General features: G+C 38.1%; 1 protein-coding gene, 1 long non-coding RNA gene and 1 pseudogene across 2 annotated transcripts in view; 1 reads left to right on the forward strand and 2 right to left on the reverse strand.

The window, feature by feature from the left end:
* Positions 1 to 10666, reverse strand: part of SAMSN1 (SAM domain, SH3 domain and nuclear localization signals 1) — a 131778-nt gene extending 121112 nt beyond the window's left edge. The window contains exons 1-2 of the mRNA XM_070597592.1: positions 10561 to 10666; positions 5179 to 5307 (exon numbers count right to left, since the gene is read on the reverse strand). Coding sequence (XP_070453693.1) covers positions 5179 to 5307; positions 10561 to 10584 — 153 coding nt within the window. The 5' untranslated portion in view covers positions 10585 to 10666. The remainder of the gene's footprint in view (positions 1 to 5178; positions 5308 to 10560) is intronic.
* LOC139079905 (uncharacterized) lies at positions 1035 to 13140 on the forward strand. The gene is made up of 5 exons (XR_011533927.1): positions 1035 to 1213; positions 1659 to 1756; positions 3911 to 3992; positions 11942 to 12144; positions 12639 to 13140. It is a non-coding gene; the product is annotated as an uncharacterized lncRNA (long non-coding RNA).
* A 654-nt stretch (positions 13141 to 13794) lies between these two features.
* The window catches only part of LOC103549062 (RNA-binding motif protein, X-linked 2 pseudogene), a 123823-nt pseudogene continuing 112331 nt past the window's right edge, over positions 13795 to 25286 (reverse strand).

A 25286-nucleotide genomic window follows, 5' to 3' on the forward strand; every position in this document is an offset into this window, starting at 1 on the left:
GATCCTCACTACAAACCAGGAGACAGACATTTTCATCCGTATTTTATTGCCTAGGAAACTTAGGGTCAGAGAAGTTCAAGAACATTCTCAGGAACACACAGTTCTTAGTTACCTGGGGAGCAGGAATAAAATTCAAGTCTATTAACTGCATTGCCCATCTCAAGCTCTTTCTGCTACGTCCCCTATATCATCAGATTATATTTAGCATACATATTATGAAGTCAGATTCTTTATCCTCCTATCTTCCTCTCCTCTTCACTTCTCATCTCCCAAAGCACGCTCTCCCACTCACCCCTCTTCTTCTCTAATTCTTGTGTACACACACGCATACCACACACACACACGCGCGCACGCGCGCGCATGTGTGCTTGTGGCAGAGGCCAAAGAACAAGATTAGTATCTGGGAAGCTAGAACTCCAGCCTTGCCTCCCTCTGTCTCGTCAGCCAAGTCACTCCTCTCAACTTCCTCACTGGTTAACACACTCATTCCCTATGGTCTCATCTCTTTATAAAAGTATAAAACTAAATGTTTATCATCAAATATTTTTCTACTTTCATATCTATACTTCCCTGAATAAAGTGTGGTATGATATTATCTGGTTACTTTGATGCCTCAACACCACCAGTGATTTCAAGCCTCTCCTTGTCCAGTACGGAAGCGGTTACTAGCCTCATGCGGCTACTGAGCAACTGATATATGGCTGGCGTGACTGAGGAGCTAAATTTTAATTTAATTTAAAAGCTGAAGCTGGGGAACAAGTACACAATTTTTACTGTTTCAGTAGGACCGGATTTCACTTTAACCACTGAAACTTTAATGTCTTAATTGAGATGTTTAACATACACACCAGGTTTCAAAGTCTTAGTTTAAAGACAAGAATATAAAAGATCTCATTAATGGTGTGTATTAACTACATGCTGATATGATAATATTTTGGATTTATTGGTTTAAATACAATATATTATTAAAATTAATTTCACCTGTGTCTCTTTTTGGGAAATCTTATTGTGACTACTAGAAAATCTAAAGTTCCATCTGTGAATTGCATTCTATTCCTCCTGGTCAGGGCTGCTCTCACTCCCTCTCTTACTGATGTCGTAGGCCCAGAGTGGGTCTGGATATCTGTGTCTTCAGGTGATCTCAAGTCCAGTTGCTGCTGAGAACAACTGCCAAAAGCTGCAGCAAAGTCTTTTTACAGCAACCCTTTAGTTGGTGAGTTATTTTCTAATATAATAATATTAGATAGTCTTGCCTTCTTTTGTGTGTGTGGGTTTTTTTTTTTTTGTCATTTCTCCCCATCGCAACTGAAAAAAAGTCAAGTTTTAATTTATCCCCACTTTATAAGACCCAAATATTGGAGAAGAGTTGTTATATCTAACTCATTTTAAATGTCAGCGTAAAACTATAAGTCTGGGGTAAGAATAATACAAACTATTTTCCATAGAGACAAGAGATCACCTTCAGAAAGCCAGCCATCCTCCTGCCCACTTCAGGGAGTGGGCGATCCAGAGGTGAAAAGGCACTGCTTTCGCTTTTTTTGTTTTGCTATGGGGGTTTTTGTGAGGATGGTGAGGCCAATTATAACAAGGATGAAAAGACTGTGGGAGGGAAGCGTGGTGGGCATAGCAGATCACCATTTGACATCGCTTCTCTGCAGTCGAACTTGCCTGAACCTATTCAGAGGACTGTTCTCCTTCTACAGAGGAGGCACTGAGGTCTGGAGAATTTGAGCAACTTTCCCAGGTCAAATAGCTGGTAAGTGGTAGAGCTAGAATGAGAATTCATATCTGCTCAACTCTAAAGCTCATGCTTTTAGATACTACACACACAGTCTACATTATGAAGACTTTCTTTAGCTTGATTAATGAAGCTTCACTGATCTATTCATTTAGCCAACAAATATTTATTGAATATTTGTGCAATGTATAAACAATATGTGCGATATATAAATAAGAGGGACATTGCCCCTGCCCCACATTTAAGCTCGTTTTTGAAAGGCTCAAATTTCTTATCAATCTAATTTATGAGATACAAAATGAAGTGGAAAATTGACAATTATTTGCTTACTTCAATCAATACAGATGGCAAACCAGATCATTTAGGATTGATCCAGTTAACCCCAAACTGGCAGAGGTACAAGCATTTTATGTTCTCACTCTATTTCTAATTCAAGATGTTTTATTAGCTTCAGACATAATAAAGGACTACTAAAATAGGCACAGAATCAAGCAGTGACAGCCTACATTTTAACTAATAGAATAACGAAGTAGTCAATCCTGAGTTAGGCTAGTATGTTAGTATATTTTCTTTCAGCATATTTACTTAGTTACATAACTATTCACTCTATAAAACTCTTTACCCACTATTTTTTGGCAGTAGCCCTCCAAAACTCTGTGGCTTTGCCGATATAATACAAGCGTATTGCTTATTCTTCTTCTTTACAAAACTTAATAAAGTTTCAACACTTTAAATCAATTTCTCTTTGGACCGGCTCTCCATTACCAACCCCTAGTGGAACTGCTATTAAAATGCAAGCTGGATATTTCTGACTTAAAACACCAAAATATTTAAACCTCCTTTAAAATACCAAAATAATCTTCTTTCCCTTCTACACCTTGTCTACACTGAATCATCTCCTTTGGGACTCTGGACCATGTTATGTTCATCTACGTAGCTCTTCACCTTGCTTAAAACAGTGCTTTCCACATAGTAAAAATCCTAATAAAGAGGCATAAATAAAATATCTTTAAGGGAAGCCAAGAAGCCTAGGATTCTTCTCTCATTTTGATTTTTTTTTTCAATTCATGTGGCAAATGATATTATTTTTAGTATGGGCTATAATTTCCACTGTGACCAGATATGCTGCCAGGTTGGTTCTCATGAGTTTGAGTTTGGGAGCAACTTCTCCTCTCCGGGAAGGTTACATATCCATTTGGGTTGCAGACTGAGAGCTTGAGGCATAACTCCACTAACTGGAAGGGTGCTTTTCTAATATTTATAGAACAGGAACCCCAAAAGAATCATCTTTCTCTGATACCGTCAAGACAGGTCCAAAAATTTTTTTCTTTGAATTAGGAAAAAAATTTAAAAAGGAAGTGAGAATAAACTAGGAAAGAAAAAGCATTCATTCTTCAGAGGCTTAGAAGAAAAGTCAGGAAAGTTCTAAATCACTAAATTTCATTATTAAAAGACTGACTTTAGTTTATCCAAGCTGTGGAACCATTTTCATTAGAAATAAAATAAGTATCAATGATAATTTGATAGAATTGGTATAATTCAATAATTAAATAGTGGAATCAATGGTTGAACTAGTTGCCTTTCAGTGTGTGTATATATATATAACACACACACACACATTTATGTTTGTATATATGCATATATTTTTAAATTAAATACTGAGACATATATTACATATACATGATATATATGTGTATGTATATATATATATGGAAAGAGAGAGCCATAGTAATTTAAATCATGTTTTTATTATTCTCATCCTCTATCACAATGTAAGTGAAGTTTGATAAAAATTCTAGAAGCCTGGGAAGCCATGAACTTCTATTTTTCATGCATACTTATTAAACTTACACATTGAAGGAAACATCTTGAGGCCCTTGAGCCTATTCAATTTTTCTTTTTAATTACAGAGTAAAAATGCTTATGAACATTTTGTAACGTCAATTGACAGTCTCCACGTAAATGATCTCTCTCTCACATACATTAATATGTAAAATATATTGTCTGTCGCTTCCTCTTATGCACATCTGTCAACATCAACGTCTTATGGATACTGAGAAGGGTACAGAGTTGAGGGAAGAGTTCACACTGAACTAAAATTTTTTTTGGATCGTTTTTACTCACTGACACTTATTGAACGTGTTCGCTAACTAACATTACATTGCTTTTCAGTTGATCTAAGTTTCTGGGAAACAGCAATGTTCCAGAAGCTATGTAAATAAGAAGTTTTCAATGTCCCCAAAGAATAAAACAGGTAGGTATAAAGCTCGAAGGTACTTTACTGTAATCCTTTCTCCAGGGCAAAAAAAGATCCAGGTCTGGATCCTGAGTCATCCTCTTTTTAACTGGGAAAGTTATTTAACTTTTCTCAAAATTTCTAAACCCCTCTGAAGTCAGTGTGAAGATCAACACAAATAATTTCACATATAACATCACGTAATACAGAACCTTACAAAAAGGAAGCACTGAATAAATGAGAATTAATATTAATTTTTGTGTTGTTATTGGGGAAAAGTGTGATTACAAGGGTAGGAGGTGGGGACATCTAGATCTATTAGTATAGGCACGTTCTTTATTTGAAGCAGACATAGGATGTTTTGTATTGTCCTAAGCCATAATAGAAGCAAAGTAAGTTTGTTAGTATGGGATTAATTTAAATACAGCACAAAATTGACTAAGAGAACAGCCAGCACTGTTAAACAGGAACCGGGCCAATTTTGCAGAGCACGGAGAACTCTATGCCTCTAGTAATTATAAAGATAATTCACAAAAACTATTTGCATTCTATTAATACGCGTGTTTTGTAAGTTGATGGTGTGTGTCCATCAATTTAAGAAGCAGCTTAGTAAAGCGGTTAGCACAGACTTTAAAGCAGCCAGTGGTGTGCTGGCGTTGGCATTGGACATAATGAATAATTAAATGTTCAGGTATTGTAAGCCTGTTATTAAACCACTGGTAGCTTGAAATCAACCATGGTATACCGAGCATTGACACCAGGGCAATTGGCAAGTGCGACAGATCCAGGGTCCCCCTCTCCCCACCGAAGACCTGGTTTACCAGTAAACTACTGATGCAGACACATATATATTTAACTGCCAGCTTTAACACTTACTGTTTTATAGCCCTTAGCAAGTTATTTTGCCTTTCTCTCCTGCAATTTCCTCATCTAGAAAATGATATAATTACTTTGTTGTCATAAGGCTGCTCTGAGGATTAAATGAGTTAACTTATGTAACCACCTAATACATACTCTATAAACGGTAGTTCACGTTAATAAGCCAAAATCAGGGAAGAGACAACAATAAAGAGAAAATCAGAAATAAAAGTAAATAAATACTTTCTGAGTGCGTGGACTTTTGCTGTATGAACAGGTAGCACTAAGCAAACGGTTCTCAATATAGAATAGGGAAGAAATCCACTCAACGTAAGGGTTCACTCACCATGAAGAGATTGCTGCGGGTTTTTCCACTCTCCTCAAAGCATGAGAGAGGAGCAGCTCTACCAGAGGCACTTTCTTGGTTAGTTTGTTGCTCTGGGACTGGCTCATACAAGCTGTCCATAGAGCCCTCCTGGAATAAAGAGATTTTTGAGTCAAGGAATAACAAAAGGATAACTTTCCTTCACAAGTCATCTAACCTATCGACCCACCTTTTTATAGTACCTTATCTAAATGATCCTGGGCATTGGGATTAAGAGTTCATCGTATGCCAATTTTCAACATTCTCACTACTTATTACAGAGCCAGAAATTCAAACAAGACTCTTAAATGTCTACATTTAAACACAACTACAATAAAGGCATTAATATTAATGTTTACAGTGTTTATATTAATAAATAATACTGTCTACTTGTTTTTATCCCTTCATGGAATAGTGAATTTTAAAATGTATGAGTTTGTATTTAAGACCATTTGAACTATATTGTAAATCTTTGTATTTGGGAAGCAAACTTCTTAACTGAATTGACACATTTTTTCCTTCTGAGACAGAACTGGTCTAGCTATGACATCATCTGGAAACATTCTTAAAGGAGAGAGCTACACACTTAGTATACTGAAAATTTCTGGGTGTAGTAACTGGTGATGCTGATAATGGTATCATAAATAGAAAGGTCTGCTGGATTAGGAAAAAGATTTCTTGCTTGAAACAACGAGTGAAAAACTATAGTCTCACGTTGAAAATGTTCTCACCTTTAAAAATGTATTTTATTAAGAAATAAGCAAAACAAAGATTGAATTGAATTGCCATTTTCTACCTTTAAACTTTGAACTCATATGCTCTACAGTTTCATATTTGAAGTAACCTCTGCTCCAAACACATTGCAAATTATTGAGAAAATTAAAAAGACCTATGTAAAACCTACATCACGTGTGCTCCAAAATACATAAACATGTAGGGAAACCAAACATGTAACAGAAACATGTAAACACATAACAGAAACTAAGTGGAGAGAGAAGGTAAGGGTGTGGGCCTATGAAGCACCCATCCACAAACAGGGAGCACTGAGTAGATCCTGGGCCTCGTGGGGTAAGGTGCAATAGACGTCCTCCACATAAAGCCAACTCCATGCTGAAATCCAGGGGCTACAGCAGCACTTACAGGAGGCTGAAAAAAGCTCCTTTCAGCAGCTGCCAGGGCTCTTGCTTCTAGGAAGCTGTAGGCCAGAAGAGCAAAATTCAACAACACAACCAGCACAGTGGGATCTGAGACAAGCTGCCAGCTGGTTCAGTGACCGGATCAGTAATACACCACATAACACCGCGGGATGAGATCCCTGGACCAGCAGTGTAAGCCTTGGTTCTAAACTGGGGGCTCAGAGAGACCTGAGATGTATGCCTCACAGAAGGTAAAGAGGCCAGGAAGGAGGAAAAAGAGAGAGGAGGAGGGTGGGGGTTGCAGGAGAGGGTGAGGGAGAGGAAGAGACAGAGACAGAGACAGAGACAAAGAGCTCTTCATTCAACGCTAGCCAAAATGCTCGGAGGGATAAGACGGTGAGAAAGAGCCAACTGAACTGACAATCTGCAAAGAAAACCATTCATTCCAGATGAAATTAAAATCATCAAATGGATGGAGAAATAATTTAAGAAAGAATATTTATGACCTTCACAGAGCTAAACGAAAAAGTAATATCCAACTAAAAAGAAATAATCTATGATGAAACCAAAATAGGCAGAACTGAATCAACAACCATTAAATAGCAACAAAAAATAAACAATTAAAAAGTCTTGAAAAAGAATAATACAATCATAGAAATTTACGTTAAATAAGCAAAATTTGAATGAACTCTAAACCTCTCAAAAGAATTAAAAAATGCTGAAGAGTTCGCCCAGCGTGCAACATACAGGGATAAATAAAAAACACATGAAACACTCAGGTGAAAGTGTGGAGGTATTGAGACACAACAACGTAAGATTAATAGGAATTCCAGAAAAATAAAATGACAGAATTTGCTCGTCAATTTAAGAAAATTACAGACCAACATTTTGGTCTATTAGTTTTAAAAAAGCCTAAATGTACTGTTAACAAAATCAAATTTAATAGTGTATATAAAAATACACCATGGCCAATCAGTGATTAATATAGGAATTAAGGATGTTTCAACATTTAATATACATTAAAATATTAAAAAGAAAGTTTATTGTTCCAATAAATATTCTAAGGCATTTGAAAAATTTATTATTCATCCATGATAAAAATGTTAGCGAATTGGAAAAAGACAGAACTTCCTTAAGCTCATTAGGGTTATTTATCAAAAACCTCGAGGAGACTCAGAAGTACTTCAGGAACGTTAGAAACAACACTAGGATGCCTGCCTTCATAGCATTCTTATTTGTCAATGTTATAAGAGAAAGAAGTTGCGAATGGTATAACTGCTAAACAAGAGGAAAATTTACAGCTTATCTGCATACAAAAATCTAAGAAAAACCACAAACTAATTACCAGAATTTTAAAAATTCAGGAGAATTACTCATTTGTAATATTAATATCTGAAAATCAATAATGTATCTATAAATCAGCAAAAACAAATTAGGAAAAAAATACAACGGTAGGCAAAATTCTTAGACCCTCACGATTAAATTTAGCAACAGATACGCAAGAATTTTATAGAGAAAATTATAAAACATCATGAAAGCCCATGAAAGAAGATCTGAATAAATGAAAAGTTATACGTGTTTGTGGATTGAAGTCCTCAACCCCATAATGAAGACAATTCCCCCTAAAGATGATGTGACATTCAAATCCATTTTAATCAAAATACCATCAAAGCTTATATAACTTGACAGCATGATCCTAAATTCATTCACAGGCATAAAGACTTAAAAGTCCAAATTTTGAAGAAGGACAACAAGAGGATATTCTTCCGAATAAGATATTTACCTGGCATTAGAATTACCTTACTAGGTATGTCAAGGAGCGGGTATAAGGAAAGGAATGGAGACAAACCAGCGGGATAGAATACAGAGGCCAAATAAAGACAGAGGCAGCACTTCAAAGCACTGAAGAAATGGTGCAAGGATAATTGATTTGTAACTTTATTGGGTTACAAAGTCATGTTAAACTCAATAACTATATGATGAGCTCAACAAGAAAATCATCTTGCTTCTAATAAGCAAGCTTTCTAAAAGCGTTATCATAGTGTAAAACGCTAAGAAAAATTCTGAGTGAGAGTGGTGTACATAAAAGGATATTCCTGCCTCCCGTTTGAAAGATAGACCCCATTTCGAGTTTATAGATCCAAAATAATAGCAATCACCTTTAATGGATTATTTATAGTATCCTTGGTTCAGAATGGGTAGTTCATTAAGTTTGCCTTTATATTTCTCCTAAAAACCCCATTTACTAAAAGATTTACAGTTTCCCCCCACAGTTAAACAAGAGGGCGTTTAACTCTTTCACTGGCTTTGCTTAGTGGTAATCTTTATGTGATGCTCAATATTTAAAATCCCCTCCTTCCTAGAGATTTCGAATTCTGCGGTCTTTCTTTCCACCAAATCAGTGGTTTTTAATCTATTTTTTAAATGCAGTGTCCCATATGTTCACATTTCTACAAGCACAGATAAAATATGTTTCAAATTACACACAAATTTCTGGCTAAAGCTATAGCCCCACCCCTTTTTCACAGCTCCTAACAGCACAGGAGGGTCTCACAACACCCTGGTTGAGAGCCCATACGCTAAATAATCTTATTTATTTACTCCACAAGGAAGAATTTTAAAAACCCAAAATATCTTTTATTTTGTTTCCAAGTACCTTGTGGACATTTTATTATTAAAGCAATTAATTTGGGTAACATAAACTTTGGACTGCTTGAACAAAACAATAAAGTGTTCATGATGGTTCAGTCAAATCAAATACGTTTCTAGGCAAGTCACTTTTTCAGGACAACTTTAAAAGGTGGGAGAGAGTTGCAGTCAAAGTGAGGCCACGAGACAGGGCTTTGAAACAATTCTTTGTGAGTATGTGCTCCCATCCTCACATTACAGAGAAAGACAATCATGCTCATCATATGGTTATAGGTCTTTAGTAGCAGGATTACAAACGGATGCCACACTATGCCGAGCCATGCTATGTTATAGAAACATTAGCATACTGATTAGAGTACCATTCAGAGTGATTTTGGAACGCTATCGTCTCTGCTGCTGCACTGCCTATTTCCACGGGAAGTACATTCATATAAAGCACATATAGCTTTTTTAGATCAACTAGAAAAGAATGCACAATACCACTTAAATCACCTGAAATGGGATTTCTCCAGTCAGATTTATATGGCACAAAGCAAAGTTGAGCACCCGCAGTTACTTTGTAAATTGGGCCTATATCGGCAATCCGAACTCGATGATTCAGCCTGCCACAACTCACAATTGCATTTTATTTTTCAAGATGCTCTAAGATTAAGTCCCTTATCTTGGTGTAAAATGCCTCCTGTTTAGGTATTACAACCCATGTCAGCACCATTTCTAGCACTTATGTTAATCTTATTTGCAATTTGGAAAGAAAACAAACATCAAAGTAAACCATTTTATTTCCCCAAATGACAGGGATCTCCCATTGACATCTTGAAAAACCAATAAATGGGCAGAATGCCCTGCTGCAAACAAAGATAGAAATGAATAAAATTATTTTTGAAATCCATTTTTAGCATTGGCAGATGGTCACAATTGCAGGTTAGCATTATAAAGTATTTCCAGATCTATGACTACCTGCTAACTTTCACTCATCCACTTCAGGCTAGAGGAAAAAAAAAAGTAATAACATAAAAAAGAATTTGAGAGGCGCTTATACCCTTGAATGAGCACATCTGCAGGACTGGATTAATCCATTGTACCTTGCATTCATCGTGCTGTGTAACTCAGAAAGCTGCCTCCATGGTAGTTTAACCAAGCCAACATTGAACGGAATTCATTACTCAAACAACAAAGAAAAAAATTTGATTCCTAGGATGTCTCAAAGCAAAGCAAGCAACCTTAATGCAGCATATTTTACAAAAAATTTTCTCATATTCATAAAAACAGAACAAAATAACTCCTCAAAAACACTGCTTACATATCATACTTAGAAATTCAGCATCAAAATGTTAAAAAACTAGCAATTGTTGTGAATAAATGTACATATGTTTTTTATAAATTACTTCCCTCTGAATAGAGTTGGCTGAAGTGCTTTAATGAAAACATCCTTTCTCTTCTTTCTGATGTGGACTCTCCGATGAGACCCTAAATGTATTTATATCGCCACACAGGAATTTTAGGGCATCCCCTAATTCCATTCCTTTTATTTGATACAATTAAAAATGAGGATATAAATGGTGCATGTAAAGAAACTTACCAGTGAAAAGCAGAAGAGATTCATTATGGTCAGCTTCAGTCCCCTGTTGCCGTGCTTTCAGGAACAGGACTGCCCCTCCCAGCTCTCTCTTGCCTTCACAGTTGTTTGGACAGTTCTCATGGGAGATTATTACAAAGTAAAGCCCCTGCCATAATCCAGGGGATTCCGAGACCATTACCAAATGAGACAGGTCTTAACTGAACAAACAATTTTCTAAATTAATGAGGAACCCTGACTAATAAAATGAGAGAATGAGACTTACCATCATCTGTGTAAACAGATTTCAAAGGTGGCATTAATATTTCTTAAATCTGGAGGAAAAAGGCAGTGAAAACAACCATCGGCCTAGCTAACTAAATTGAAAATACATAGAAAATCCTGAAGAAAATATCATCCTTCAATATAAAAGTAACACCTTCCCTTCAAAGGTGGGGGTTCAAGGCTCTGCCCCACGCACCTCCCCATCTCCCATCTCTTTTCTCTTCCATTAATTAAAGAAAATTTGGATCTCTTATACGACAAGTTCCTGAGATAAGCACTTTTTCATGGTGGTAAAATATACAGAACATAAAATTTACCATTTTAATCAATTTTAAGTGTACACTTTTGTGGCATTAAGCATATTCACACAGTTGTGTAACTTTTACCACCATGCATCTCCAGAATCTTTTCATCTTGCAAAACTGAAGCTCTGTACCCATTAAGCACTAGCTCCCCATTCCTCCCCCGCCCCAGCCCCTGGCACCACCATTCTACTTTCTGTCTCTATGAATTTCACTATTTTAGATACCTTGTATAAGTGGACTCATACAATATTTGTCCCTTGGTGACTTACTTATTTTACTCAGCATAATGTCTTCAGGGCTCATCCATATCACAGTATGTGTCAAAATTTCTTTCTTTTTTAAGGCTGAATAATGTTCATTGTATGTGTATACTGTGTTTTGTTTATCCATTCATATGTTGATGGACACTTGGGTTGCTTCCTTCTTTTGGCTGTTGTGAATAATGCTGCTGTGAACACGGGTGTACAAATATCTGTGTCTCTGCTTTCAGTTCTTGTGGGTATATACCCAGAAGTGGAACTGCTGGAAAGTTAAATTTTTATCTTGCAAATATCTTCTTCAGGTGGTCCTGGACTTATTTTTCCTTTAAATCACATTTATTTCTAATATCTTTGGAAAAGGCATCTACAGTTGTCCCTTGTTCTAATTAGGAATACCTAGAGAGTTGCATTGGCACCTTGTGTTTAATGTTATCAGTTAAGAATGCTTTGAGTTCCAAGTAACAGACCACAAGATTGAGAGTGCTTACTGAGGAAGAGTTATTCTTCTCATATAAGAATTCTTCTGTGGACTGACAATTGTTGCTATCCATGCAGAAGGTCAGCAAGGTCAGAGTCATGGTCACTGTCTGCAATCTCCTTGCCCTTCCCTTCATGGTCTGAAGATGGATGCAGAAGCTCAGAGCCTTAAGTGCTCATGCAGTGGCTTCCAGAGGAAAGACACGTCATCTGCTCCAATGTCAAGCAGCCCTGATGTTTGGCTGCCTTTCCATTATTCCTCCCGACAGTCTCAGTACCCCGTAAGTTTCTCTATTTCTGCATACCTTCTCAAGTTAGTACTTTGGGGGAGTGTTATTTAAGGCATATTTTGAGAAGACGTAATATTAAAATTTAATCAAAGTCAGATGAAACTATAACTTTGAGTCTCTTCCTTATAGTCTCTTTTAGGAGCTATATTATCTCAAGTCCCAATATTTAAAAAAAAAATTGACGATGACATTTTCACACACACTCAAAAGCAGAGTTCAATAAGCCCTCCATATTCCTATCACCTATATTCAAAAATAATCAAGATCTTCCAACAGTTGCTTCATCTATTCCATTTTATCTTTATCATTTTTCTTTGCTGCTAAAGTATACTAAACCCCAGACATCATGTCATTTCACTCCTACACACTTCACTTTGTATCTTAAATTTTTTTGACATTTTCTTCAATAATCAGAGAGCCATTGCTACACTTAAAAATTATTCCTTGATAACTTAAAATACCTCCCTGTGTCACTCCCCCAACAGAGACATGGAATCTATTCCTCCAATCCCTTGAATGTGGGCTGAAGCTGTGACTACACCGATAAATGGAACATGGCAGAAGTATCACTGTGCTAGATCGAAGCCTACCCTTTAAGAGGACTGCCAGCTTCCATTTCCTCCTTCTTGGAACCCAGCCATGCTACTGTGAGGAAGCCCAAGCAGCACATGAAAAGACCTGCAGGAAGTAGCATCGAGGGCTCCAGCGACAGCCCCAGCTGCTCTCCAAGTTGACAACCAGCAGCAGAGTGCTAGCCCTGTGAGTGAGGCCATCTGGGAAGTAAATCCTCAAGTCCCAGACAAGCCACACTAAGTATGCCAATGGAGCAGAGAGCTGTCCCCCAGGGACCTGACCTAATAGCAAAATGGTGAGAAAGTAAATTATCGTTGTTTTAAGCCACTATATTCTGGGGTGGTTTGTTATGTGACTAGGTGGCCAAAGAACTTTCCATAATTAAATTCCCTATTGATCTTAACAACCAAAAAAGTATCTTTTCATTTGCTCTATTTGAATCAAGATCCAAACAAGAAAGGACCAGATGGCACATTTGGTTATCATGTTTCTTAAGTCTCTTTAATCTAGAACTTCTTTCTCTCTGTCTCCCTGTCTCTCTCTCTCTCTCAATTTCTCTCTCTCTCTTTCTCTTCCTTGCCACTAACTTGTGGCAGAAATTAGCACCTGTAAAATATATCACGTTCAGAATCTTTTCTGCTTCTTTGTGTATCATTTAACTTATTCTTCTACCGCTGGTATTTCCTATAAATGGAAATCAGCTCTTTCCTTCAGATAGAAATTGGTTAGATTCCGAATCAATTTTTTGCAAGAACATTTCAGGATGGTGTTGGATGTAGTACATAGTGTCAAATCAGGAGGCACTCCATATTTCCCTCTTTTGCTGACCCTAAGATACTTTCATCTATTGATTACCCAAACTTAAATGAGTTATTTCATTAGGAGCTACGAAATAATGTTTTTTAAAGTTGTATGAGTCATCCCACCTTAGTTAGCTGGAAAATTTTGTAAAGTTAGAAATTTCTCTCATCAGCTGGTGCTATGATTAACCTAAAATACAGTACATGATGAAAAGGCAAGATGTGACAATTTCAGAGTAAGGAATTAATACTCCAGTTATTTTTTCAATGGCATCCAATGAATTGTTTATTATTTTTCTCCCCCCTTTCTTCTTCCTCTCCCTTTATCATGACATTATGAGCTTACAGACGTTTATATATATAATGTGCTTCAGTTAATACTTTCATATTCTTCTTGATACCCAGTTTTGTCCTATCTTTGGCCATTGAAAGCCTTTCAGCAAATGTGTTCTAGCAAAGAGGAGCTTACTGTTCTTTGAGCTTCTTGAATTCTAGCCCAACAGGAAGTCCCAGGCTCATTCTGTATATTTTCTTCTTCAGTTCTAGAGTTAAGCATTCATCCAAGGAAAGCCAAAATCTTTCAACAGTTTCTGAAAGGCCAAATCTAGGTGCCAGGGCATTTTGCTGCTCTTTTTTTCTCTCTGATTTTCATTTGCTTGTTTCAAGATACCACTTATTTTCCACATATCCAGCCCTGCGTATGTGTAATGATTAGAGAACTTATTGTTCAAACCCACCTACTGGTGGGACAACTGAGGGTCAGAGATGACTCCTTGTAGTCCTTTGTTATATGCACCCAGTCTTTAAGGGAGGAGGTGGCTATTGGAGGACTCTAAAGATAATACTGTAGTATCCAACTTTTTAAATCTTTGTAAAAAAATTGTTTCTCTGTACTTATTCTCCAACTTGAAATTTTCTTGACTCCTGTGCCTGGCAGAGACAATAAAAACAGTAAAATATCCTAAAATTTATTTTGCAAAAGGTCTCCAAGTTGTTTTAAATTACACCAGGACACCCACTCTCCAAAAGTCATTGCTAATTCAAAGAGGAGAACAGGTCCTGGTAAGCACAGCAAATGCCCCTATTGCCTCTCCTCACATCCTTCTCTTTTCATGTAGTGAAAATTAACTATCTTTTATTTATTTCCTCTGCAGGAAAAATTCCTGTACATTGTAAGATGACAATTACTTTTCATTACAACAAGTATTTATCATGATAGTGTGCAAAGAGCATAAGCTTGGGAGCCAGACAGACCTGCATTAAATTCAGTAACTTACTATGAAACCTTTGACAAGTCACCTAACTTCTCTGAATGCCAATTTCCACTTCTATAAAAAGGTGATGATGATAGAATCTGTCTTAAAGTCTTTTTATATAAATTGATACCAATGTATGTAAAGTGAATTCCAGGAAGAATTCAGCAAACTGTTATTACGAATTTGTTTGGTCACTTCTTCCAATTAAAGTGCATACCAAGAACAGCCACTAAATTTTACTGTCTCGCTCAAAAAGAAGGAAGGAAGTGTGTCATGGCCCAGGTGCATCACAGCAAAACCCACAAGATCTGGATTCTACACCTAGCCCTAGAACGAAGGAACTCAGTAAAACAGACTTTCAAGCTCAAAGGGTTTTTCAGCTTCTTTCTTTACAAAACGAAAGTGATAGAGTTAGTCTTTCTCAACGTTTTTCACGTAACAGCACAAAAAACAAATGGAAGTTTCCTCAAGGCCCCACCAGTCACTTCAAGTTCCAAGGAGATGATATGCCAACACACACATAACCATTCTGGGCATATCAGCATGTCACCACACCCCGGGGGGAAGTTCTGGTCTGGAGGATAGTTAAAGTCCCTTCAGCGCATGACATCTGTAATAGAAAAAATGGTAAAATTAGAGTGGGAGAGAGGAAAAATCTTTCAAGCTAGATAGAGGTAAAGCTAATCTTTATATTTAAATCTTATGGACTGCTGCATGAAATTACAGTACAGACAATTCTGAGACCCCACCAAAACCTTCCTTAAATTAGACTGAAATAATTACAAATCATATAATCCTCTGTATGGCAAAGGAAAGTCTTAGCTTAATAAAAGACCATTTATTATCTCAAGTCCATTTCCAAAATTTCATAAACAAAGAACAGATGTAAAGCCATGAAGTTTGAAGAAGCATAATTAGAATACTGGAACACGAAACTACCTATCATTTTGGAAATGATTCATAGAAAGGATTTTCATCATATCTATTAGCAGGTGAACCCACATAACATTTTTTTCCAATTTTTAAGCATCCAGTATCAAAGGGATTGGTGGGGGGGGCAGAACTCTAACAGTATATTCATTTTTATGACAAACAATAAGTATCTTAACTTTTCAGGGACTGATTTTGAAGAAAAGCTAGGAGAGCCATGTTTGTTAGATAAAGGTTTACAGAAATGTGTTGTTTTAGAAATGCTGAAATTCCAAGCTTTATCTGGTAAAAGTTTTCAATGTTTCTTGCAACCAAGGTAGAATTTGACAAGGAATAAGCTTTTAGGAAATTTAAGAGATTGTTTTAGAAAGCAGTGATTTGCAGATATGGTAGAGAAGAAAACTGTTTCTTCAAGAATATTCCAGTGGGGGAAGAGTCCATAAATGATATCTCTGTGTCTCAATTTCCTCTGTATAGGGTATGGCACAGAAATAGATAATCTCAAGGTTCTTTCATCTTTTCCAAATCCCTGTATGCAACTGCAGTGAATGGAAGACAGCTTTCAACTTTATAAGCAAACTGGAATTCAATATTTAAGATATCTGACAAAACTAAGTTAAGCCAAAAAAAATGTGTTTAAAGAATTCTGCATGACTACAAGTAAAACTGTCATTTTTACATTAATAGTCCTTTGAAGTTTTAACTTAATAGAAAACATATAGATAGATAACAGCAAATATAACAGATGTCAACAGATGTCAAGAGAAGGCCTGATCATTAGCCCCAGAGAGCACTTTGTATCAGCTCACGATGCTGATCACCCTGGAAGACCGCATTTCCCACCTAAATTGAAATGCTTACCCTTGATAAGATCTTATGAGACCAGGAAGTGCATGTGGCTGTTTCCTGTAAAATCTCTTTGCTTTAGGCACAGTGCAAATGTAGTATCAAGGAATATACATGCCATGAAAGGGCCATCAGTGACTGCTTGTTGAACTTGTCTTTTTGCTTATGTAGCCTTTATGCCCCAAGTCATCCAGAACAACCTTAGATTGTATCTGCCTTTATGCCAATGCTTTGTTTGATAATGCTAAAACAGTCCATATTTTCATAGACTTGGCCAAACCAAAATACTGATGTGCCTGCAGGCCACCAGGCAGGGCCTGGAGGGGTTAGAGACCCAGGGCTGTCTCTCTGGCTGTCTAAGTGTCTAAAGTGTCAGAGTTACATATCTATGACATAAATCTTTTCCCAACCTGTGGCTTGACTTTTCATTCTCTTAATGCTATCAATTAATGAACATTAGTTTTTAATTTTAATGAAATTCAATTTATTAATCTTTTTTCTTTTTGGTGAAGGGCTTTTGTGTCTTAGTTAGGAAATCTTTACCTGTTTCAAAGTCATGAGGACATTCTAGAAGCTTCACTGATTTAGCTTCCATATGTAATGTCTGTGATCCATCTCAAATTAATTTCCATACTTGGTGTGAGTTAGGAGTCAAGGGTCTTTTTTTGTTTTTCATTGATACACCCATTTGACCCAGCACTATTTATTAAGAACAATATCAATTATCTGTTGAAGTGCAGTGGCACCCTTATCACATCAAGGGAACATGTTAGTGTGGATATGTTTCTGGAATCTCCATAATACTCCATTGGTCTATCTGTACTTCCTTAATTGCCATAGATTCAGAGCAAGTCTTGCTATCTGGTAGCAGACGGACTCCAGCTTGGTTCTGTTTTTAATATTGTCTTGGCTATCCCAGGTCCTTCAGTATATTTTTTAAAGCATCATATTAAAAATCTAAAGAGAAGTTTGTTTCATCTTGGCCCCTGAGGAGCTATGACCATGTGAAGACCCTGAACCTCCCTCTGTTTCTTCATTTGTGAAATGAGCAGGGCTTGGATTAGACAAACCCAAAGGTATTTGCATTTGTGATTTTCCAGCCCAATTCACACAGAAAGAGAAGGCAATTAATGTTCATAAACAAAACACAGGAAACCTCTCTGGGAAGGATGGTTCTTAGACACAGTCTTTTTTTTTTTAAAGATTTTATTTTTTCCCTTTTTCTCCCCAAAGCCCCCCGATGCATAGTTGTATATTCTTCGTTATGAGTCCTTCTAGTTGTGGCATGTGGGACGCTGCCTCAGCGTGGTTTGATGAGCAGTGCCATGTCCGAGCCCAGGATTCGAACCAACGAAACACTGGGCCACATGCAGCGGAGGGCACGAACTTAACCACTTGGCCACAGGGCCAGCCCCCTTCAGTATATTTTTTAAGTCAAATTTTTCTCTCCACAAATATTATTTCACATTTAAAATAATATATTTAAAAGTGGGTTTAGAGACCATTTGTTTAATATATTATCAAAGGATTTACAAACTCATGAAGTTGTTAGCTTGCCTTTTTAAGAATGACACAACAAAATGCATAGGTTTTACTGGAAATAGATGTTGGATAATATTTCTCCTATTTTAGAAACACTGCCTCACATATATTTATCTGTTACGAGGAGGAGAATTTAAGTCTGCAGTAACTGGCACGACTCATGTCTCTAAACATGATCTTTCACCTAAAACTTCTCCTCTCCATTGTATCAGGCTAGCACCAAGGCATACTTTGTTTTGTTCTTCAGCATTTTCCTACGTAATTCTCCACAGCTCAGATAGTCTCTTTCTCTCTTTTCACCAATTCATACCTATTACTTTCTTTACAAGTCACTACCTGCCTATCCTTTCTTAATAACCTTACTTCATACTTTCCACCTTTTCACTTTGTACTTATCCACCTGCACTTCATTTCATATTTTATCTACATCCGCAACTTGTACTAAACATTTCATTCTCTCTCCCTAATTAAATTCTAACTTGCTCTGATTCTGAATCGCCAGAGAAGGTGTACTGTGTTTTGTGGTATGCAATCATAGCCAGGTCTTGGGGAAGAACTCCTAGGTTATGGGAGCCCCTCTGTGCCGGTCATGTTTGTTATGTCATGTCACAGGTGCTGTGAAATGGTACTGACCTGGGAGGAGGTCAGTATCTCTCTCATTTTATAAATGAGGAAATAACGTTTATTACAATTAGGTGACATCCTCAGTGTCACTTATAGAGTCTGAGTCTCTTCTTCCATCAAGGAGATGGAGATGGGAACGAATTGGCTTAGTGGCAACAGCTGGCCATGGGGGGATGGGGGGGGTAAGGGTCTTAAAGGGCACACCCTAGGAACAAGGTGTTCTTACCAGAGACAAGAGACACTGGGGCTGGAGAGAAGACTAAGAGAGAAGTGATAAAATCTGGGCAAGGCTTGGGCTGAGAGATCCAAGATGAATGCCAAGTCCAGAGGAGCAGAGTTTGAAAGAGAAATAAGATGGAGCAAAGCCTGCTTTGAAGCGTAGGGATGGGGCTGAAAATGGAGGACGTGCGGGAACAGAAAAGAGAGAAGATGTTTAATAAGCTTTTGCTGGATGCATAAATTAATAAATAAATGGATGCCTTATAAGGGATAAATGAGAGAAAGGCATCAAAAACCTACTTGGGGATTTGAAATGTACCATTTAAAAGAATTAGGGAAGTCAGGAGAAAAATGAAAGTCTGAGTAGTGTATGTTGAGGTGGTTTTGGATACAGGACATCCAACGGAGCGTGTCCAGTAGGCCAGTGAAAATGTGTAGAGCTCAGAAGAGAAGTAGAGATTGGAGTATGTCACTCACAAAATGCTTTACATGCTTCATCTTATCCTCCAAAAAAACTAAGTACATGTAATAAAGAAATTGGATTTAAGAGAAGTTAAGTGACTTGTCCAAAGTGACACAACAAATGTGTGGATGATCTAGAATTCGAACTCAGGTTTCCAATCATTAATTTCAGTGTTCATTGTATTACATCATACTGCCCTTCGGATAAGAAGGAGTAAATCATCCAAAATAAGTAGAGGATTTCAGATAACATGATTTTATTTAGGCCACAAATATAACATTTGATGCAAAGGTGCACAGCTTCAGGTGACAAAGAACCGAAACTTATCAAACACAGCAAGTTGACCTCTCCCTTGGTTAAAGATAATTTTCATTCATTCCAAGAGTTACTTTCTTCCTATAATTTGCCTGCTAGTATGGACATAGATGACAGCATCACCTACCTGCCAAAAAAATTAATGTGCTGGAAGCCGTTAAGTGGATTAAAACTTTGTGCCACAAAGCAATGCCCAACAGCACAGTTAAAAACTCCACCTCAGCTGAAGATGTTCCTAAAAACTCAAAAACAGAAAAGGAAAGAACACATTTAGAAAGCTTGGTGAGGGAGAAGATGTAAAATAAATTACACATTGAACAAGCAAAGGAAGCAAATATTTGAAAATTTGCCAGGTAACTGGAAGCAGAAGTTGAGGAAAAACATCTCTCTGAGTCCTACTGATTTTCTAGAATAATCTGGGAGTTTAAAAAGAACATCAAAATAAAAAATAAGTTATGTATTAGTTATTTATTGCTGCTGACTGGTAGCTTTAATTCTTCTGCCTACTATCAGCCAAAGTCACAATGCAAGCCCAGATTCAAGGCGTGGAGAAGAAGATGCCTCCTTTGAATGGAAGAAGCTATAAAGTCACATTGCAATGGATCTGGACACAAGTGGCAAGAACAGTTGCAATCGTCTTGTAATCAGCCTATCACAACTAGTAACTAGCTGTTTGACGTGAGGCCGTTCACTTTGCCTCTCCTGGCCTCAGTTTCATTATCTCTAAAATAAGAGTGAGGCCCAGATGCTCTCTAGGTTTCATTACAGTTCTCTATTCCTAATGCAATGATTTCCAAAACGGTCTTTAAGGCAAATTAGAGGGTTTTTAGGTAACTCAAAGAAAAAATAAATGTGTAAGCAAAGTGGCACGTAGTTGCCCAAGTATAAAATCACTTATTAAAATGCAAAAATGCTGTATGGAATATAGAAGTGAAAGAGGATGGCACAGAATCAAACAACATTATAGTATTGCAAGTTGGAAATGACTGAAAATTGCTAGGTTAGCCATTTGACAACACTAATAGAAGTCATCCTGAAGGATTACAAACACTGTGTTAGAAATTGAACTGTCCACTTCAAGTCCTAACTGACGCAGCTTGGCATGGGTTCATCCCCAATATCCTGCTTTATAGATTCGTCCTCATCAATAATTCAGGGCGTGAAAGTGCCCACTGTTACAATTACTTGTATTGACAGTTAACATGGTTTAAATTAAGTGGTTAATTGCTTCATCTTCTATTTCACTCGGACCATAGAAATTCAACCGATTTTATGAAGCCAAACTTTAGCTAGGGAGATCCTAAGAGAAAGGTCATCAACTGGTCAAAGCTGCCTCCCGTTTTAATATGAAGAAAAGCGGCATACTCTTAGCAGAAACTTTAACTGCAAGAGATGACAAAATGCTTTACTTTTCTCAAACTGATGAGGAAACAGTGGCTGAAACAGAAAGTATTACTGCCCATAAATAAAAGCAAACCTTCTTGGAAAGCTAAAAAAATGCGAGGGGGAGGATTTTAATATTTTTCCATTGGTTTCATTTACAAATATCTGCATGCTTTGTTTTTCTACAGGATACACAGTTGAAATAAACTACTGGAATCTGGTTACTTTGATTAGACCTCGCCTGGCTTAAAGCAGGCTGAAGAAGTCAACCCTGACCACCCCCATCAGTAAGAAAGGACACATCTGAATTTAGCACAAATCACAACTTATGAAACTCTACAGTCAGGCAGGAATGAGGAAATGCTCAGATCTAAATGAAGCTCTTGCTGTAAGAAAACCGTTTCCTTGATATCTGCACGTTCACCGTCTTAGCTCTCCGGCCCCCAGACAGCTGTCTCTGGTACTTTAGGAAATTAGACACCAAAAAGAAGATCTGAGAAACTGAAACCTGCTAAGTCTGTACACAGTAGACAGAGGTCAGGCAGAGCTATATTTAGGGTTCGCACAGAGAGCTCTGGGTTTGCTGGTTTTGTTTTTTTGCGGGGAGAGGGGGATGTTAGAGTGATCAGTGTCCACATCTAAGGCAGAATTTAGAGAAGTTAGTAAGTTGGTATGAAGAAGTAGTGACCTGCTTCATGAAAACCTAGAGCACGCGTTGATCTGTTTACTGCTGGAGTGATGGACAGTAATCTACACCCATGATGCAGTCTCTATATTTTCAAAAGAGAAGCCCACACAATTTAGGTAACGTTAGCAAGGAGAAATTGCGAAACAACATAAAAATTCATTTTAGAAAATAAACTCATTTTCTTTGCGCTCTTTTCTCCATTGCTTCTGAAAATGCTTGAAAAGCATTAGCACCAAAACTTTACAGTCCCATTTTCCAAACCGGCTCCTTTCTTTCCCCACTCCCAATCCTTGGTTATACTCATCATCTTCTGTTTCTGTAGCACACAGCTAAAAGACCCAGGGTTGCATCCACAACAAATACTCCGACTTTCTTCCTGAATGTGAGTTTTCAGGAAAGCCTATCAAAACAGAGAAGAGATTTCAAATATGACATCCCTCTTAGGCAAGCTTCCTGACTTCCTTCATCACCTCACGTGTCTGGCATGCCAACAATTTCTCTTTAACTGACAATGTGATGTGAAATTCCTTGATATGTTCATGATTTCATCCCCTCTCCCCCATCTCTTCCAGAACAAAGAACTCATACTACTAACTGATGTATTTTCTGCCTTTTCACCGGTACTTGTTCTCTCACTGCAGGGTATACATGAGCTCAAGCCATCCCTGCCTTTAAAAACACCCCCTCTGACCCCTAAGCCTCCTTCCATTAACCATCACTCTCTTTCTCCCTCCTCTCATGGCCAAGTTCTTCCAAAGACTGGTTTATAACCACTTGGTCATCTCACTTATTCTTAAATCTGCTACAATCAGAATTCTGTCCACATCATTCTATGAAAAATGATTTGCAAAAGGTTGTTAAGGATTCAAAGTTTCCCAATTCGGTAGTCATTGTGATGTCATCTCTCTGCAGCTCTTGGCACAGTTGATTGCTCCTTCCCTCTTAGAATGGATAACCCCTTCTTCTGGCCTTCTGCCATTCCTTTGGCCATTCCTTCTCAGTCTTCCCTAAGTTCTCAATTCTACCACCTCCCCATCTACTGCCATACCATCTCCCCAGGGCTCCCACATCCCCCTCAACCCTCCAACCGCCTAGTGCCCTAGCTCAGTCTTTATAATATTTCCTTAGATTCTAGAAATTCTCTCCTCTCGGTCTTGCTGCCTCTACTCTCTTCCACCTCCACTTCATCTATCCCCTTGCTGTCAATTAAATCTTTTTGTTTTTCTTTTTAGGAAGATTAGCCCTGAGCTAACATTTGCTGCCAATCCTCCTCTTTTTGCTGAGGAAGATTGGCTCTGAGCTAACATCTGTGTCCATCTTCCTCTACTTTATATGTGGGACACCTGCCACAGCATGGTTTGATAAGTGGTGCATAGGTCCGCACCAGGGACCCGAACTGGTGAATCCCAGGCAGCTGAAGCAGAACTTGCAAACTTAACCACTATGCCACCGGGCCAGCCCCTCAATGAGATCTTTCAAAATTTACTTTTATCTGAAACCTTTGAACTCCTTCCTAACCCTCCTTATCATGTTGCCTTAGCTAAATTTCCCCAGAAGCAGATGCTGACACAAGGGTTCACGTGCTGATAGTTTATTTGGGAGTACAAGGAAGACTAGTAAGGGAGTGGGGAACTGATACAAGGACAGGAAGGCAGGGTGACTGGAGCTCATTCCTGCTGGAATACTCAGGGAAATGCTGCAAGACTCATGTCCCAGAGTTATCCCACTGGAGGGGCAAGTTTTCTGGGTATACATACATCAACCCCAGTCAGTACGCTCCTGGGAGGGGGGGGGGGTCTCATTTCCCTTGGCCCTTCTGGCCTGCCATGAGTGGCCAGAATGAGCCTCTACAGAGCCCACAGAGCTCTCAGCACAGCCTGAAGTCAGCATGGCACCCAGGGGTTAGGGTACAGGGATATAGGTGAACCTCTAACAGCATCTGCTACAAATGGCTTACAAATGCAGTTTGCTTTCTTTATAGCACATCTTGTTACCTTACCTCTTATGGCACCCTGCCTCACCTTCTGCTTGCACACAATGCTCACGCCATCAGGAAAAACTTGGATCTTGTGTGATACATTGCGTTGTTCTGGTCTATGCTCCTCTAGAATGCCCTTCTCCTCTCTGCCTGCTGATTGACACCTGATAGTTTAACAACCACCTCAACTGTTGCCTCTGTCACTAAGCCTGTCCTGATACTCCCACAGTGACTAACCACTGCTTCCAGGGAATCCCCACTGTGAATTGCACACTTATCAATCCTACAACCTTGAACACTTCTCTGCAGGTTATATGTTTGTCTATGCTACAAAATAAGGTGTCTGAACCAGTGCTGTGAATTCAGGTCACAAAACTACAAATATAAAATACGATAATTTATTTTAGGTGAGTACTTACTTCCATAACAATTTGTAATGAAGTTGCCTACTATAAAGATTTACCTTGTTGAACAAATTCCTGAATATGTGCATAAAATTCAAAGGTATGAAAGTCAAGTGGTAGGCTTGGACATTATAAGAAAAGCTCCATACCAAGAGTTAAAACATTTTCTAAAATTTCTAATTCTACCTTGCCTTTTGGAAAGACTCACTTTCATGAAATAATGAGAAAACTGAAGCAATAGAAAACGCTGAAATAACTGGCCAGCCCCCATCCCCACATACCACACTACATAGACCAAAATGGTAGTGCAGCCCAAGAGGAACTCATGACTCTAGGGCAGCCTCACCTAAGAGGGCCTGGCAACATCCCTTAGTCTGATGATGGCAGCAGCCTGTATTTGTCATATGAAAGATGGATTGGGGGCATCCTGGTAAAATGTATAAAAATGCAGGCTGTGTGAAAATAGAACGTTGCAATGGCACGGAACACTTGGGTAGTACTAAGGAGGAGTCTCTGGAAGTGACAAGCTTGTCAACTTATTACTGTCAGAGCAAAGAGATCAATATGACCTCCTGAAGCCAAAATTAAAATCATCAACTTGAGAAAAACTGGGCAATAAAGTAGAAATTAATTTTTTCACTGACTTACCTCATTTGTGTGTTGGGAGGGCCTATTCTGAGCTAATCTCATGGACTTTGAGGTCTTTCAAGATAAAAGAGAACATAAAACTTCAAGTAGAAGACCTTGGCACCTACTTGCCTGGCATCTCCTTTCGACAGACAATATAATACCTGCTGTTTTAGGAACTGGCCAAGGATCTTGATTTTGAGTTGTCTTTTATCAATCTCTTGTCTCAAGCCCAAGCAAACTGAATAATGAATATTGAATAGGAGAATATTGATATTGAACAGGGAGAGCACACAGCAGCACCGCCACAGCCCTCACTGTGCATTCGAATTACCTGGGGAACTTCGAAAGCCTGGAGATACCTGGACCCATCCAAGACTAATGAAAAGAGATGAAGTCCAAGAAGTTTAAAACGCCCTCCGGGTGATTCCAATGTGTCTTGGGGTTGAAAACCACTGAGCAGGAGTGCTGGCGTCAGAGAGAAC

The sequence above is a fragment of the Equus przewalskii genome, chromosome 27 (assembly GCF_037783145.1).
Source record: "Equus przewalskii isolate Varuska chromosome 27, EquPr2, whole genome shotgun sequence".
NCBI lineage: Eukaryota > Metazoa > Chordata > Mammalia > Perissodactyla > Equidae > Equus > Equus przewalskii.